Source organism: Trachurus japonicus, chromosome 1, assembly GCF_045865225.1.
Source record: "Trachurus japonicus isolate A0001 chromosome 1, Traja_1.0".
Taxonomy (NCBI): Eukaryota; Metazoa; Chordata; class Actinopteri; order Carangiformes; family Carangidae; genus Trachurus; species Trachurus japonicus.
This window is the reverse complement of record NC_140907.1, coordinates 12083413-12101088: the sequence shown is the minus strand read 5'-3', so window position 1 is coordinate 12101088 and position 17676 is coordinate 12083413. Positions and strand designations below refer to the sequence as shown.

Here is a 17676-nt window from a genome sequence, read left to right as displayed (position 1 = left end):
AATGGAAGAAATGCAGCACACCAACCAGGCTGGACTGTCCATCTGTCCTGACCATATATTGCCCTCATCAGACCAAGACTAGCACTGCATTACATTTCTGTTATTTTTAATTATTTATTCTCAGTGATGGTTTATATTTTCAATGTGCAGATTCCAATCTATTCCTGTGACCGAAATGCTTGTGCCGGCTCACTTACAGTATGAAACCTTAAGCTGTCAAATATGAATATTATTATTTATGATTTGATGTACCCTGCTGATTTAATTGACATGTTTTGAGTTATAGATAGTGCTGGTGTCACTGACAGTTAAATGAAAAGAAAAAAACCTAAATTTACTGAAACCACTAACGAGAGGCTGCGGCTTTCTGAATAATTTAGTAGGATCATCTTTTCCAGAATAGTGATGTAATTTTTTTACGGCAGAGATTTATAGCTCATATTACTTGATAGGAAAGGCACAGGCATTAGCATTGAAATCCTCTCTCTTCTTTTCGACTCCACAATACCAGTACTGTGGAACAGAAGAAGCATTTTATTACTTAGATCTGTGCTTTTCTGACTGACAATCAATGTGTGAAGTACAGTAAGGCCTGAATTTACCTACAGTAGATCAGTGGAAGGACCTTAAAGCTCATTGGCTGTCTTTTCACCTTCACTTTTTCACGCCCTTTTCGGTGCCAACCCCCACATCACTCAGAAAAGAGGATAACACATTCTTAATGTCTGTGAACAGGGTTTAAGTTTTTATTGAATCTCAGGCAGAAATATACATGATAATCCTTTATTGCTCATAGCATTCCACGTCACCCTCGGCGACTTATTGTCACCGCTAAAACAATAACTAGAACTGAATCAAGCATCTCTTCAATTCATCTTTTAAAACACGTCTGGTTTTGCTGTGAAACTCAATCAGTAGCCAAACTGCAGTGTTAATGTGTATGTATGTATGTTTGTGTGTGTGTGTGCGTGCGTGTGTGTGTATTGGGGAAGTTACCTCTTTATCTTCACATGATTCAAAATTCAGACTTTTATGTTATTTACTTACGCTGCTTATCTTAGTTTTAAAATCAGTAACACATGTTGTTTATCTTTCCATACAGCTTCTTTCAGCATCCTCTCCCGAGTAGTAGATCCTGATAGTAATAACATATATACTATAAGTTCCTGTTTTATGGCTGAAAGGTTAAGGTTTTGGCTATAATGGTCATTCTTCATCAAAACAAAAAAACAATAATAAAAGAAAACCCTGCAAACCTGTAAATAAAATTTTCCTGAATGCATACATGTCTTTTTTTTTAATTATTATTACTGATATTAACGGTTATATTGACATGGTAGTGAAAACACACTCAAACTTAGGAGTTATTGCCTTAATATTTTTTGCATGATAAAGAAGAGGGAGGGGGTGGGTGAGTTTTTACATATTCACACAACAAACTTGTCCAGACAAATGGCATGCAAGACATAAGAAGGAGACGCACTGAACAGGGGGATTAGAAACATTTTTTTAACACTACGCTACATGAATGTTATCACACTTTGATATTGAGCACTGTAGGAGTGTAGGGTAGATAGACAATAGGTTTTACAGAGAATGTGTAACACTGTGTGCAAAAAGTTTTACATAAATTTGAGACATGGTCGAACACAAAACAGTAGCTTTGGCAGCACACAACAATAGTCTTTAAATTTCCTTTTTAAAATATGGCTTATCAAGTTATCACTTTTTTTTTTTTTTTGAGACAGACACACAGTTAGTATAATAATTTCATATATTATTTTATGATTGTTTGCCCATCTTGAGGCTTCTCATGTCTTCATTTAATTATGTACAAATTGAGTGAACAGCGTAGTGGACAAGGAGATTATTTTTCAGTGCTGCGAGAGATCTCTGCAGCTACCGCAGAGGAGAGAAAAAGGAGTTTAAAACTTCACAGACTAGAAGGCTAAGCCCCTCCGCTTGCTGTCAGCTTCAATAGTGAAACGTTAACGTCAACATCAGTCAAGCTAACATTCATCTGGCCATAGGGTCAGCCTAGCTTAGTCTAATGGCTGAAATTCACACTGCTGCTTCACATCTCATTCCTTTCCCCAAACATGAAACTTTGATTTGTCCGAACACCAAAAGACCACCCTGTGTTTTAACTTCATTTTTACGCACTGACGTGGATGGGGGGGAGAAAAAAAACCCTGACCTTAAGCCAACCTTGTGAATGTAGCCTATGAACTAAGCTAGATAATGTTAGCATTAGCTTGCCTGCTAGTCTACTTCTTCAGCATGTCTTGCAGTGGGCCTGGCAGGTATTTCATCACTGTGTCCATGATGCTCTCCTCTTCCTCCTCATCACCACAGCCAGCCGGCACGGCCTTCTTGGGTCGGGTCAAGCTGCCGGCTGCAGGCTCCTCAGCGGCGGCTGCTGCCTCGGCCTCGGCCTCTTCGCGCTTTTTCAATCCATACTGGTGATCAAACACAGAGTTAGAAACATTGGGAAGCTGAATGATGGGAAACTGCAGAGGAGAACCACATTCATCTTATTGTCAGTGATCAGGCCACTTGTCAGGTAGAACCACCATCTGCTATGTGTCAAATTTTAAATGTAGCCTATCACATTGATTGATCACCAACTACTAGCCTTTTCCATTTTTCATATTTTCAGCTGCTAACCCCATTATCCTCTCTTTTTTTAAAATCTAGTTCTTGTCTGGGTGTATCAGCAACATTTGGAAATACACTTGAAAGTAGGGGTGGGTATTGCCAAGGACCTCACGATACGATACGCATCACAATACTTGAGTCACGATACGATACGATATTGCGATATCCAAATTTTGCGATATATTGCGATATTCTACGATATTCTACATAGGCTAGTTCACTGAAAAATGTAAAAGGCATTATGCATCTTAAAATCCGAGTTGTATGTACATCAGATAATAGTGATAATTTATGGGACAAACTGAGTCAAAACAATGTCATTCAAATTATCCATGCCATTTTATACAAGTGCAAGTTACAACAACATATATTTGCATGTACAACACACTGTCTGAGGTAGCAGTACAGTGACATCTCGCGGAGCAGAGGTGCGAAAGTTGTACTGGATTTATGTCTGAAACATGATTTATTATTTGAAAAAAAAAAAATCGATATTTAAATATTGAATATCGATATCGTATCGCGATATAAAGTATCGCGATATATTGCCATATCGATATTTTTGCCCATTCCTACTTGAAAGCCTGTGTAGGTGTCTTGTAGGTGTTGCTTCATCGTTCACACCATGACAGTTCATGTCAAAACTATGTATGTATGGTAGCTATGGATTTGTTTGACAAAAGCAGTTCTGCAAACAAGCTAGAATTTGTCAAACATTTCTGTGTCATTAAATTTCCCAACGATATCAGAGAGAAACAGATTTACAAATGTGGCTCTAGTTGCTCTGTCAGCTCTCATACTGTGAACACGCGGAGTCACAGGCTTCAGCTATAATATGGACATTCCCCGCAGTATCTGGCACGTTGGGATAAAGCTGTGGAAGAAGCTGACAGAAACCTTTCAGTAACGAGCACTTTGGGAGTTGTTCCTCGCTCTTTGTTCTCCTTTGGGAGGACTTGAGGAGAACCGGGGATGTGAGGAGCCAGGGGAGGAGTGCCGCTTTTTATCCCATTGATTCACAGTGTTCCCCTTAGACCTGCCTGAACCACAGTCTTTCACAGCCTCTACAGTGAAGTGGTTACACTGCAGCCATTACCTTCACAGCAGCTCCACAACCTGTCATTATCGTCAGGAAAAAACAGTGCACTTGCGCTGACTGATGCTAACTGTCGCCGAACTCACTTTTTATTCAATAAAATACTCATTAATACTGACCTACTAGAGATTGTTTCAGACAGAAAGACAATCTGTCTTCATAATACAGTACCACACACAATGCATATTATATTAATCATTGTGCCCTGGTTCACAGTAAAACACTGGCTTTCATTTTTGTTTATCCCACACTGATTTTAATTGATCATGGCTCCTCATTTTATTCATCTACTGTTTTCTACGTGTCTTTGGTGCTTTACAGTGCATATTCACTGTCTCAGTAAAAGATAAAAATAGCATAAAAGCAAACAAAAATAGTGGGATAATGATCTATTTCAAACACAGGTCTGTCATTGAATTTTGCTGTCATGCAGCCAAGATGTGAAGCCTTTTTTAAAGCTGCATTATCATTGAGACAGGGCAGCATCCAAAATCATCAAACGAGGATGTGAGAACATTTTGAAAATGTCAGTAGTCAAAAGAGCTGGTTGTAGCCAATGTAGGTCTAATGAATGATTTTTAATCTCTGTTTGGGCTGTCTTTGTCTTATTGATTCTGTATTGTATTCATTGAATTAGTTAATAGCCTATTGTAGAATGTTATTGTCATTACACTGTACCTTATCCCTGATGCCTTGCCTCATCGATTCCCTCTCAGCCTCCATCTTGGCATATTTTTCCTTCCTCTCCTCCTCCTGCTGCCTCAGTGCCTCCTGTCGCTCCTCCTCCTTCTTCGCTGCATCAGGGTCCTCCTCCTTCTCCTCCCCTCCCAGCATCTTGCCCACATCAGGAGGTCCTCCTGAGAAGAGGGGCGAGAGAAGAAGAGGCATGAGACACAACGGCAGCTCTACTAGGCCTCTCACATTGGTGTGTCAAACTATCAAATTAGTTAGTAAGACTCGATGAGTAAAACAAGTAGACGCAGAGACGGCAGTCAGGCAGACAGATACAGAGTGAAGTATTACTGTAAGAGTGTCATAAAATCAAGGATAAAAAAAGCAAATATCTGTAATTCTGTGCTAACTTTTTGTTCGATGTCAAGTTCAGTGTCTTCGTCCATTTTCTTTCCATTAAAGTTTCATTATTTTCCAGAGGACCCTATTTCTGTCTGGGTGGAAAAGCCTGTTAAACCCCATTTAGGCCATCAGGGACACATTTTCTTTTAGGGTTATTTCAGGATGACTTACATTGCTCTTTTCATCAAACATGGCCATTTTTCTTTTATACCCCATGATACAGCCCCTAATGTCTCATGCAAAGCTGCTTCCTCTTCCTATAGGAGTAATAGCCGACATCCCATAAGGCCTCATGATGCAAAGGCAGAGAAATGCTGAGTGTGGCAAATATGAGTAAGGGGGAAAAAAATCCTGTCACTTAGCATCAACAGACAAGAAATGAAGATGAACACAGAAAGCCAGTGGTCTAAAGGATCTGGGCAAAGATTGGAGCAGATGAGCGGTGAGGGGGAGGGAAAAAGAAAAGAGGAAAGAAAGATACAGAAGACAGGGAACCAGTATACTGCAAAAAAAAAAAACAAGACATTTATGAAAACAAGGCAAGCATGAGGACAGGGAGAGAATCTGTCAGAAACTATTCAGTCCAATTAGCTGAGCTGTTCCAGTTAGTGGGATTACCCAGCAGTTTCTGAGGGACCAGAGAGAGAGGGGGAGCAAGAGCGTGACAGCTGAAAAGATGGAGAGGAGGGAGAAGAGGGAGAGGGAGGGTGCAGTGAGAGGGAAGTGACAAAGTGAAGGCAGGGGAAAGGAAGGAGGGGAAGAAATTAGGTGTGAAGGAAAGGGTGATAAAGAAGGAGAGGAATGGAGTGGAGAGTGAAGATGGGAGGACGAGGGAGAAGAGGAGGAGGAGGAGGAGGAGGAGAGAAGGGTTAGAGGCAGAAAAAAAGGGCATCTAAGGAGAGAACGCAAGCAACCAAGAGAGAAAGACAGAGTACTCCCTTAGTCTGCAGCTGCCCCCGGTACCGTTGGTATTTTGACTCATCAGCATAATAAAAGTGAAGTGCAGCAAAATGCGCAGAGATAAAAGACAGGAGAGGTGGAGGACAAGAAAGGATGAAGAAGGAAGGGATGCGCGCAAGAACAACGAAGGCAAATGGGAAGGTATGACAAGGACATAAAAACATCAAGAAACTGCTGTTCATAGGAGGAAAACGGGAGGTTTTGTCGTCTCTTATACAAGTACTTTTGTGTTTTCATTATAATACTGTGATTGATACATTTTCAGATCAAACCCTTCACTCAGGATTTCATTAGTCCCATATGAGATCTGGAGGAAAATCAGAGAGCAACACGTTGGAGCAAATAGTTCATAGCAGCAGAGTCTCTATAAATATAAAACTGGAATCAGCATAAGACAGCAAATTGGGGAACAAGTAGTCCTGCCCTGTGGGGTTCCTGTATGTGCTGGACTGTTTCTTGGGCACAGTGGCTTGTAGACAGAGTCAGAAAGGCGAGCTGCTGTTCTCCACTCTTTATGCTGAGATAACTGTCTGCTGGCTATAATTTCATACAGGCACGAGAGTGGTATCGATCTTTCCACTTCAATCTCGGCATGGAAGAAAATAGGCGTACTGCCAAAAACATCTGTACATCCAACTGATGAAGAGAAAAAGATGGCCCCCTGTACAGGCTGCACTTAAACAGGTGATTTCTGGTAAATACAGAGCACACTACCATCAAAAAAGGTTAAAATTATACACCAGCCCCAAGATCTGGATCTGAATTTCAAAAATCAACAACGAAACAATTGATCCGTCACATTAATGAGCCACTTTTATCTGGAGAGAGAGATGAGAAGGGCATTCAGATAAAAATCCAAAGTAAACTGAGGTACGGCTGTATCGGATTTCTTTTTCTTCTATCAGATTTGATAAATGGTACAGAGGAGCTGACAGAACAATATCTGCCTGACCATGATACACTTTCTTTGCTCTTCACAAGTGTGAGTCTGTGTAGGAGGAGAGATAAAAGTGCATCTATAGTGTCCCTATGCACACGTTAGGGTCAAATATCTAAGTAGTTCTATTTCAGGCACGCACATATGAGCTCCTGTATGGTTGAGCAAAAAAAAATACATGAACTAGCCTGTGTATGCAGTTGTGGATGTAAAATGCATGTATATGAAAAATATTTGGTGTAACTTTGCGTTAATTATAACATTTATTTTCTAGATGGTGAATCATTAAGTGTTACTCTATTACTTTATCTGTTACTTTATATGCAACTTTAATCACTAACTACTCTGCCATACACATTCAGACTCTGTACTGAGACTACTGGACTCCTGTGTCTTAATTGCGTTGCTAGGAAACAGCTTAGATCTACATTTATTTCCTGTCATTTCAAGATATTACAACTGGACCAATTAAGAATCGGTGTTTGCAGCAGAGCAACATAGTATAGAATTCATTATGTCTTACTTGTGATTTAGTGAGAAGAACAATGAGCTTCTGTGAGGGGCAAAATTAAATAATTTTATGTTTACATGCACCGGTGTCCTCAGTAGCCTAATGGCAAAATATCCCAGAGTGACACATTAAGATTTCACAGAACAAGTGTAAGAGATTATCTGACATACTGCAAGCAGGATTCAGGATCATCTTATGAGCCCAGTACCCGAATTATCTCTATCAATAAAGCCCATGTAAACACTGCTATTGAATCATGTAAATGGAGCAATGACTCACAACCAGCTAAGCCTCATTGTCAAATGATTCCCCTACCACGCATGGCCCAGAAAAAAGCCCTCCAGTACCTCTTTTAACAACACTGAGCCAAACCAAGACAAACTTGGTCTGGTTTCACAAAATCTTATTAACACACTGAGATGGTCTTTGTTCGAATGTAAAATAAAAAGAGGATCCTGGGAGACAAAGCCCTAAGTTAAATTGAGCTATGATACTGGCTCCTACTTTGTGAGCCATTTGTGAGAGATACAGCAGTGTCCTTTTCAAGCAGAATAATACTATTAAGCTCTCAGGCATCACATAAGCTGCGTCGAGCAATGTTTGAGTGTTTTTGATTAAGGTGTCTTTACACTTTAGCCCTGCGCAGTACATTAGGTTGGTGTAGTTGACAAAATGACATCAGATATATTAGCCAATAAAGTATGCATTTGAAAGCTGCCAGATGGGTTGGCCTTAGCCCCCTTTTGTTTTAGTATAACCCACATTACAATATATAGGAGGAAACATCAGTACAGACAAGGAAGCGCCTTGCGAGGCAACTCCCATAGTGCAGAACCAAAGTCAGTTTTGCATGTGTGTTTGCATGAAATTTGACTCTAAATAAAATGTAAATGTAGTGCTGCTCGTGAATTGACTGGGAGTTCAGTAACACTGATACTTCCATACATGAATAGCCTACAACATACAGTGCTGGTTAATAAGAGAAACAAACACAGATCCAAAACAAGATCAAAAGATGGAAACTGAGTTTTTAGGACAGATTCCTGTAGCAGCAGTCTGCCTCTAACTTTGCCAACAAAGATGAAAATATAATTCTCTCCTCAATGCCTTGGACATTGGTTCACTGCTTAGATAAACGGTGTCATCTATCTAATCCTTTAGCTTCTGAAGGTTCTTGACTAAGATCTTTGTTAAATCCAAAGTCTTGAGGCAGAGCAGGAAAGTAGACTAACCTTAGCTAACTCTCCCAGTGCTTGAACTTTTGACAGCATCAGATAAACGGTACTTATCTACTCTTTTCCAATTCAAGGTTCTCAGGCAAATCCCTCTCTAAATTCAAAGTGTGGTGGGAAAGCGGATGAGTATTAAGATTTAGGTTTGGCCTTCAGGACAGAAAACCATTGTCTCAACACAGCTTATTTCACAGAAGAAAAAAAAATGTGGCAGCGGGGGAAGCTGGTAGGAGTGTGCTCACTGTTGAGCCACTATTTCTTCCTCTTATTGGTGGCAGTTATCCTTTGAGCCACCTCATATTTCCCTCAGGTGGAGCACAATGCACAGTGTATCAAACGGGACTCTAAATGCAGGAAGCTTTGCTCAGAACCGTGACTAAACATTAACCTAAATATAGGATGTTTGGTACCATTATATTTGGAGGGTTTTATGAAAAAGAGGTTGAGCTTGTGTGTCTCAAGTTTTTTAACTTAAAGGTCCCACATTGAATAAAGTGAGTTTTCCATGAAGCAGGTCAAGTACTATCTATCAATAAGTACAAGTGCTCAGTCGATGGAGAAACACAAAGGGTATTCTGAAAATGCCATCAGGACTTCAGTGACTTTGTCACAGCTGTAGACCGACTGCCCTCAGCCACGCCCACAACATGGCCGACCTGGACCCACCATCCAACCTTGCAGAATTTGGTTTTTGACTCACCAACCTGACAACTGAACATAACACATAACAGAAATATAACATTTTTTCTTCTAGATCTAAGAAAGGAGTATATTTTACAGTAAAAAGAAAACCACCATAAAGAGGTTGTAATTAGAAGAGGCTTTCTGCTCTGTATCTTTTTCTCTGTCAGTGTCTCTCACAATTTGTGACTTCGATGGTTGAATGCATTATTTATAGAATCTGGACGCACTGTCAAACACACATGTGCAGACACACACACACACACACCCCCTTGCATTCAAGCTCAAGGTCAGTTTGATGAACTGAATTTGATTTGCTGGAGTAATGCACAAGGAGATGGGGAAGTGTGCGTGTGCGTCTCTCTCTCTCTCTCTGTGTGTGTGTGTGTGTGTGTGTGTGTGTGTGTGTGTGCGTGTGTGTGTGTGTGCGTGCGTGTGTGTGTGTCAGCGATGACCTTGTAGACTAATCAAGGAGACCTCAACCAGTCATATTTGAGTGCTATTTAATGGGGTTACCTGTACTTTGAGGAATCAAGGTAAAACAAGAGCATGTGAAGGTGTCCTGTATTCTTTAATTTCACCTCCAACAGCACAGGTACGTTAAAACTAATGGGGAAGGTAGCAGTGGGTTGAGCAGACACCCCATATACAGTCCTGGCTGCAGTTGGCCTCAGCTCGAATCTCGCATCGCAATACTGTATAGCTACTGCATGTCATTCCCCCTCTCTCTGCCTCCCCATTTCCTGTCTCTCTCTACTATACTGTCAAATAAAGGCGAAAAAAGCCCCAAATATATACTTTGAAAAACAAAAAGATTTATTAACAGGAAAGTATATCATTTGTGTACAATATAGTTTGAAGTTTAATTTTTACTTCTTGTTGTTGTTGCCGTTTTTGAAACAGCTGGGTTTCTCAAACTTGAGTATTCAGTATTGGAGTTTATTTCCAGCCACAAATTGATACATGTTTCCTTCCCTAATTAGTATTGATGACAGTAGGACAGTGTATTGAGTCAAAATAAACCAATGACCCATGTTCAATGTCAGGATGGACCATCTGATTGACTGCACTCGTGTTGGTCTTGTTCTTGGCTCAGTATCAACAGAAAGTAGGCTAACTGTTTTGATAATTCTTCAGCATACACAATACTGAGTGTGGTAGGGTCGTCTATAGTTCAGTTCTTCTCTGTCTTTCATCTCTTGCATTCATTCCATTGCAAAAACAGTGAAAAAAAATATGGGTTTGTATTGGAACTTCAATTGTCAGTGTCGTCTCCAAAAGGATTAAAAATTAAATAAGTTTTGTTTTTGTCTTTGAGTCTGTCACAAAGCTTTAGTCAGGACAAGGCCATTTGCTGTCATAAGCTATTTTAAGTATCGTCAGCAGAGTACGCTGTACGGTGTCTTATCCAGACAGCACATACATTTTACCACTTCTGGTGTCAGCCTGGAGAAGAGATGAGTCAGTAATCCCATTCATGTTTGCATCTTCATTTAGCTGTCCAAAATAAGTACTGTCTCCCATCTTTATTCAAGTCAAAACTATTTCATTTTTTATATGTAAATAAAACAACTCCAACCACAAGTTGGAATTGGCCATGATAAATTATTAAACAATGGGCTTAACAAGCTGCAGGACACACTCTATCCCCTCTACCCTAGACCCTTCATATTGATACAGAGAGACTCCACTAATAAACCCATTCATCTTGACTTAGTAGCATGTTAAATCATTCATATGATTTTATAAATGTATGAATTTAGAAAATCAAAAGGTTTAAGATGCCCACATCCCACATTGACAAATCACACATTTTGTAAAAGAGGCATAATAAATGAGTTAAACAATCATTTTGAAATGTAATTTTATGAAGTGGCTACACTGCAAACTTTCCTACCAATATATTTGAGGTTTGGCTGCTATCCGAGGCCTTCAGGGTTTGAATGAGCTGCATCATTGGGGCTGAAGTCTACCCCACTTAGCCCCTATTCTGTCAACCTTACTCCAACTTTTAAGAGTTAGGAAGTGCTGAGTCAGCACTGAAGCACTCAAGAGCAAAATCAATCACTGCTGAGCTGAAGGTTTGGAGCAAAAGCTCCAAAAAGGTTTTCATGGGTCATGGCTCCCAAAAACAACAGTTCTTGACTGATGAATAATTGTAGAAAGGGACATAATTTGATCAGAGATCTTAAAAGAAATAAAAAACTTTGCTTCAGTTATCCAAAGATGCTGTATATTTTATTTATTTTATATATAGGCTACTATATGCTATATATTTTATAAGGGCCACTTCACTCAGACTGTATTTATTTTGCGGTCCTGGCTGCTGCTGCTGAGAGAGAGAGACATAGCACTCGCTAACATCCGGGACAGCTAGTGGGGCTAGCAGCTGTGTAGCGTCACCTGAGCCCATTGGCTGGTGAGAAAACACTGACTCTTGCTCTCCACCCAGAAACGTCCCTGTGCACAACAAAACAAAGCAAAAGACCAAAATACAGGCAGGGGGAGGGGGCACTGCGTTTATTTTTGGGCAAAAAAACTCCAGACTCAGCCTTTAAATTTATTACACCTATAAGTAACTCAGAAAAGAGAAATGACCGTTTCGATGCACCGTGATAAAAAAAAAAAAAGTAACATCCAATAAACATCCCAACAGCAGATGTAGGCTATAGCTCTGGATTTTATGCTGAATCATCATAGTTAAACACAGCTCTTTTCTATCAAGTATGGGAAACCAGAGAAGCCTCGGAGGATTAGCTAATGCACTGGCAACATCCTCCCTTTCAGAGAGCCTCTCGCCCAGACACCCATCACCTGACATACTCAGAAACACTCAAGCAAATCCAGGTTCAAACAAAAGTGAAACAACCACTGGATGGTAAAGACCAAGCTAACAACAGCTCATAAGGTCTGACTCTGACTCTCCTTTCGGGTGTTAAATTGAAAAAATAAACTATATCCATCTTGATTTAGTCTGAGTTTAAGGAGTTCAGGAAGTTACTTGTCTCTGCATGCTGGATTAATTATTTCATTTGGGCTGACTGATGACTAGTGGTGTGTAAATAGTCCAAATATAGACACAGAAACACATTTCTGTTCAATGATCTTGTCATGAACTGAGCAGGGATGGGCAGATGACAGAATGTGCGTGCTGTGAAGCTGTGCTTTGACACAGCTGTGCTTGGAGCTAAATGCTAACATCAGCATAAAATGTTCACAATGACAATGCTAAGACACAGATTTCACGTGTTAGTTGTTTCAAGTTAACATTTGCTAATAGATGGGTCTCTGGGCGATGTCATCAGTGAGACGTGTGTGCACTGCGTAGGCATGCATGGGGGCAGAAAATGACCCAAAAATGACTGAGGGAGCTCAACAAAAAGTTGTTTTTGTGCCTAAAACTACACAAACTGCAGAAATAATGAGAGGAAAATGTTCATTATCTCAAGAAAGAAACTCGCCCCTTAGCCCATATATCCGAGAATTATTTCCAGTGAACTGGTCAGAGCTCTACATTTTAGACTGTGGATGGTTTTATACTGAAACTGCAGGGATGCATTTCTTTTTTAACCTCAGTCACACTGCTTCCTTGTGTTTCAGGCTGTTTAACGAACACTGCTAAGTCTGTTTTAGTCTGCCTCTCCATCAGCTGACAGCTAATGACAAGGCAGACTAATGCCCTTAGAATGGATATTAGATAATTGTGCTTAAAATTTTCCGGCAAAAACAGACAAACAGGCAGTGCCATTGTTGAGACTGAAGACCTTGTGTGGCTAATCAATAACACTGATTAAATCCTGTATTGACACAGGTTGTCAGGGGTGAAGCTCTGTCTGTTTACACTGCAGTCATCCCTAATATGATGTTTTTGCAGTGACTGTTTATGAATCTGTCTGGAGTAGGAATTTCATACATGCTAGTAACTGAACTTGAGCAGCTAACAGCATGACATTATTTTTTTTAATCTTAAATTTATTCTGTGCTGGCCATTTTTCTTTATTTATTATCATATTTAGTTAAATAAATTCAAGGACAGTATTAGTATTAGTTAGTATAGTATTAGTTTTGCAAGTATTTGGTCATAAACTGGAAAAACCTATAATTTTGAACTAACTGCTTGATATTTTTACTCAAAACTACAAATCAATCAAGTTTTATATTAAACATCTGATTTCCTGTATTTCATTAAATGTTCTCTGTCTTGATTCAGCCATAAAGCTATTGTGCAGTTAACCTTTATGTCTGCACTTTACGTGCATGCTCTCTATTGCCATGTTGCCCCATCACACTCTAGCAGTTAAACCTTGTGTATCAACGTGCTTTATAACAAATGACACGTAACATATTGTTCTGTATCGCACCATGGGTTTGACCTTTGTACAGTCAGGAACTAATAGCACCTCATTTATTTAGCACTTATTTCTAATGCTCATTCAAGTCAAGGACTATTTACTATTCAAAGGAAATGAGCAGTAAGCTCCCTCAAACTAGAGCCTTACATTTTCCTCAGAGATTTTAAAGCTTTACTGTATTATCTGATGTATTTTATGATTCTCGATTTTTTTTTTTTTAATTATTATTATTGTTTGTTTCTTGATTTTTTTTAGTGTCCTTTGTGCAGTTGTATTGTTTGGTTGTCGACTGTGACTGTTTCTTGTTCTGAGGTTTTTTTTTATTTTAATAAAAACTCTCAACCTCATGGTGGAGCTAGAGTAAAAGTTGCATGACTGTGTGCAATTTCATGGCGGTGCACATGTGTTCATCTGTTTGCCTTTATTTGCTAGCTGACAGTGAAGCCACACAGGGAATGTGGAGAGGGGTGGGACGGGACGGCACGTATCGTTTTGCCTCCCAGCTGGAATCAAACCAGGCAATTTTGAGGCGTAGACCACAAATTCCCAGGGTTACCCGATAATGCAGCTTCATTGATTGAAGAATATTTCACTAACATTGATGTATTGACTGACAGCCTCAGCTGATTAATTACCTGACTAATTGGTTTGTTTCATTATTGGATTTTTTTTTTGCCCCGCGGGGAGCTTTAGTGATCAGTGCACCGTCAGCATTTTTGCAGACATTTCTGTGGAAAGGGGTCACTGTGTCCAAGTCATTCAATTTGGACCAGAACCAAAGGACTACTACCACAAAAGTAGAACTGCACTGACAGCAGAACGATCGTCCCCCGAAATACGCCATCGTTTATCAAACATACCTGCACATTATCAAAACGTCTCCTCCTTGCATCTGCCCTCACTCTCTCACCTTTCCCTCACACTCAAAAAGAAAAGTAGGCGTGGGCAGCCTCCATTATTTATCTTGCCTGGAGATGCAGTGTACCACACACTCTCTGTGCTATACGGTATCTATAAAACATCTCTCCTGCACAGAGCAGAGCACAGACTCGCACGCACACACAAGCAAACACCCACACCGTCAGATGTATTCCCAAAGTCCGCAGGCAGAGTGAGCCTGACTTCTGCGGAGTAAAAGCAAGCATCCAGTGCAATGCAGTTGATTTAAGAATTCATGGTGCAGACACGAGGCGCAGCAGCTTTGCAGAGCGAGGCAGCGCTTGCATCCCCTGCATCCCAATGAGGAGCCGAGGAGGCTCTGCTTCAACTCCACATCCCAACTGTAACCGCATAACACCTTAGTAACCTGGACAACAACAGCTCAGCATCACTATCACGACTGACCAGTATGTGTGTGCAGTTGCTACGATATATCTGCTGGTGCTACTTATTTCCTGCCTTTCCCCTTGAAGCTATAGCTGGGAAGGAGGATGGATTACAGGGCTATAATGAAGACTAATTAGGGGGCAAATAATAGCTGAGATAATATTCTAAAGCATAATACCTGAAGGCTTTAAAGGACAAAAGTCTCATGAAAAAAAAATGTTAGTCATGGTTCTTGGCAAAATAGCCTTTCTATATCTTTCTTGCCTCAAATGTTGCTGGGTTGAGGATAAATGAGGATAATAATGTCTCATAAAACCTCAGACCACATTAAACTTTTGTCGCATCATTATTGGGATTATGACAAATGTGAGCTTTCCTTGTGCTCATAACTTCAAAAATGTATAAAGATCAAAAGGCAGCTGCTGTCCTGAGAAGGTGAGATATTTTGGAGGTTCTCACTTCATTTTTAGTATATGGCTAGACCTGCTGCTGGTGCTGTTGCTCGTGTCCCATTTTATCAGCAACAGTCCTAAAGGCAGGAATAAAGAGCAACAAATGGTGAACAGGTTTCAATAATCCTGCTTGTGGCACCGTCAAAAACTTACCCTGCCCCAAAGAACAAAAAAAAAAAAAGAGGGTAATGCGTAGCTGATGTTTGAAGTCGGTAGTGTGGTGCAGGATGGATTATCACTTCAGTGTCCGCATAACTACCAGGCCACTACTAGAGTAGCCTACTGCTGCTACTGCCCCTAAACATCCCTTTAAATCCTTTACACTGCAGTGCTGTTAAATCAACCTCCAGTCCAACAGACTACTCACCTCCGAGCGCAGCTTTCATTACAAAATTCATGATGAAGCAGTTCTGTGTTCTCTTCCTTTACTGGTCACGTTATGAGGGACAGACCTGTAGCCAGGGGACAGAAAATACACAAGCTGTGACTGGATGAATACCACCATTAGGACATGCAGTTTCACTCTAGAGGGTTTAATGTACAAGTTTGATGGGATGGGGGAGGGAGATGATGATGATGATGATGATGATGATGATGATGACGAAGAGGAGGAGGAGCTGGAGGAGGCTTGACTCGGACAAGAAACGACCTCCAGACAGAAATCTTGGTTTCTGTCGACAAGGACCACAAAAACGATAATTACAAAATTTCCGTAACTCACTTTAATTCTACTTCCTGAATAGTGTTCATTTACATCTAAACGCCCTCAAAATGTGATCAGCTTTAGTCCCAGGAACAACAAAGGTGATTAAACTGGGTTAAGATGGCTTTGCCCTCCAGTACTATATTGTATCCTGAGTTTTGTCAAGGCACCTGCGCCCCCGATTTACAACCGCACTCCATCTTGGATGGATTTATGCTGACGCTGCCTGACTGCCTCTGATGTATCCTCATGGAAATGACTCCAAGAATTAAATAAAATAGGAAAAGGGAGGAGGGAGGGGAGAGGGGGCAAAGACAGGGTCAAAGATGAACAAATGAAGACATGGTTTCTGTCAGTGCTGGAGTCTTAGAGAGCATTACCTCACACAATCTGCAAGAGCGTTACATGACAGGACAAAGGGGAATTTTTAAAATATGCATTACAGTGTCTCCCAGCGTATCCATGGCTCTTATGTGTGAGTTTACAACAGGCATTATGGCATTTTATTCCCCATGTTATCACTATAATAATTCTGTTGTATTTGCTCTGGGATTTATAGTGACTCAGGACAGCTCCACGGTGAATTTATAACTTTATGTGGAAATTGCCTTGTTTCTATAACATTGCTGCTGGGACTTTGTGCTGCTCAATTTATGTGAGTTTACAAACCTTGAACTTATGGTAGGTTAATCAAATATATCATTAATCACTATCATCTGAAATATAGGCTAATATTTCAGTAGGAGTTGGATTGTTTAAACCCTACTTTATGGCGATCTTACTGCACTTTATGATATAGCCTAGGCTATATTTACATTTTCTTTTTTTTTTTATGACATAACGAGCAGACGGTTAGTTTTGGTGCATTTTGACAGCATCCCTCTGCAGAACAGGCAGAGAGAGAAAAAAAAATCCTGCTGGAAACTTGCTGCTGCTCTCATTATAGCGCCGTTTCGTCCGCGGGTCATTTTCATTCGCCCAAAGTCGTTTCTGCACCAGCCGAGCGTCTTTAAATCATTTCCTGGTTCCCTTCGCCTCCATCACCATCATCTGCAGCAGCATCAGTTTCTCCTCACATGAACCCTTTACTGTATTAACTCACTGCTCCTGGCGCGGTGCAGCATTTCGGCGCAATTACAATGGTATATACGTACTCAGTTAAATGTCTTATTCCTGCACCCACCACAGCCTTGCATGCACATTATGCTGTATATTCATAAATCAGGAGGCTGACTGCATGCACATTAGGCTGTTTTTAGATCAGCATCAGCATCTTTCACCAAGTGCACCAACCAACCTATCTCCATCCCGTCCCGTACAGTAAAGCTGCACACCAACATCTCAGTCTACGGTTTGTTCGAGCATCATTTACCTTGTTTTGATCCTGCTCCAAGTCTGTATCTCCGAGAGAGATGGAGAAAAAAAAAAACAGCCTCGTCGCAATGCTATAATCACCTTTATTTTTTCGCCTTCCGCGGTGTTGGAGGAAAACACAAGTTGTGCGTCTGAAAGGAGGAGATTTGTGCCTCTCTCTGGCTCTCAGTTTGCAGACATGCCGGTTGTGGCAGAGTCAGGCTGCAGCGGCGGAGGAAGAGGCTGAATTCCCTGCAGGAGGAGATGAGAGCATGCAGAGGGAGAGAGGGGGAGGGAGGGAGCACATCAATGTAATATCACCTCAGCCAAGCCTCTGTTCA

At 40.7% G+C, this 17676-nt stretch overlaps 1 protein-coding gene across 1 annotated transcript; it reads right to left on the bottom strand.

Moving 5' to 3' along the window:
* Window positions 1–722: 722 nt before the first annotated feature.
* Window positions 723–17588, bottom strand: cplx2a (complexin 2a). Its single transcript, XM_085773172.1, has 4 exons — window positions 17355–17588; window positions 15647–15731; window positions 4433–4611; window positions 723–2459 (listed from the first exon to the last, which is right to left on the bottom strand). Exons 2-4 carry the CDS (start codon window positions 15675–15677, stop codon window positions 2268–2270), a joined length of 402 nt encoding a protein of 133 aa, XP_085629298.1. The 5' UTR covers window positions 15678–15731; window positions 17355–17588; the 3' UTR covers window positions 723–2267.
* Between the last annotated feature and the right edge of the window lie 88 nt (window positions 17589–17676).

What these genes read in the sequence shown, in the direction of transcription:
- cplx2a (XM_085773172.1), bottom strand. Translation starts at nt 15,677, where the DNA reads ATGAATTTTGTAATGAAAGCTGCGCTCGGAG. An exon ending in AATGAAAGCTGCGCTCGGAG is followed by an intron (nt 4,612 to 15,646) that starts GTGAGTAGTCTG and finishes CCCTCTTCTCAG; the next exon opens with GAGGACCTCCTGATGTGGGC. An exon ending in GGCAAGGCATCAGGGATAAG is followed by an intron (nt 2,460 to 4,432) that starts GTACAGTGTAAT and finishes TTTGATCACCAG; the next exon opens with TATGGATTGAAAAAGCGCGA.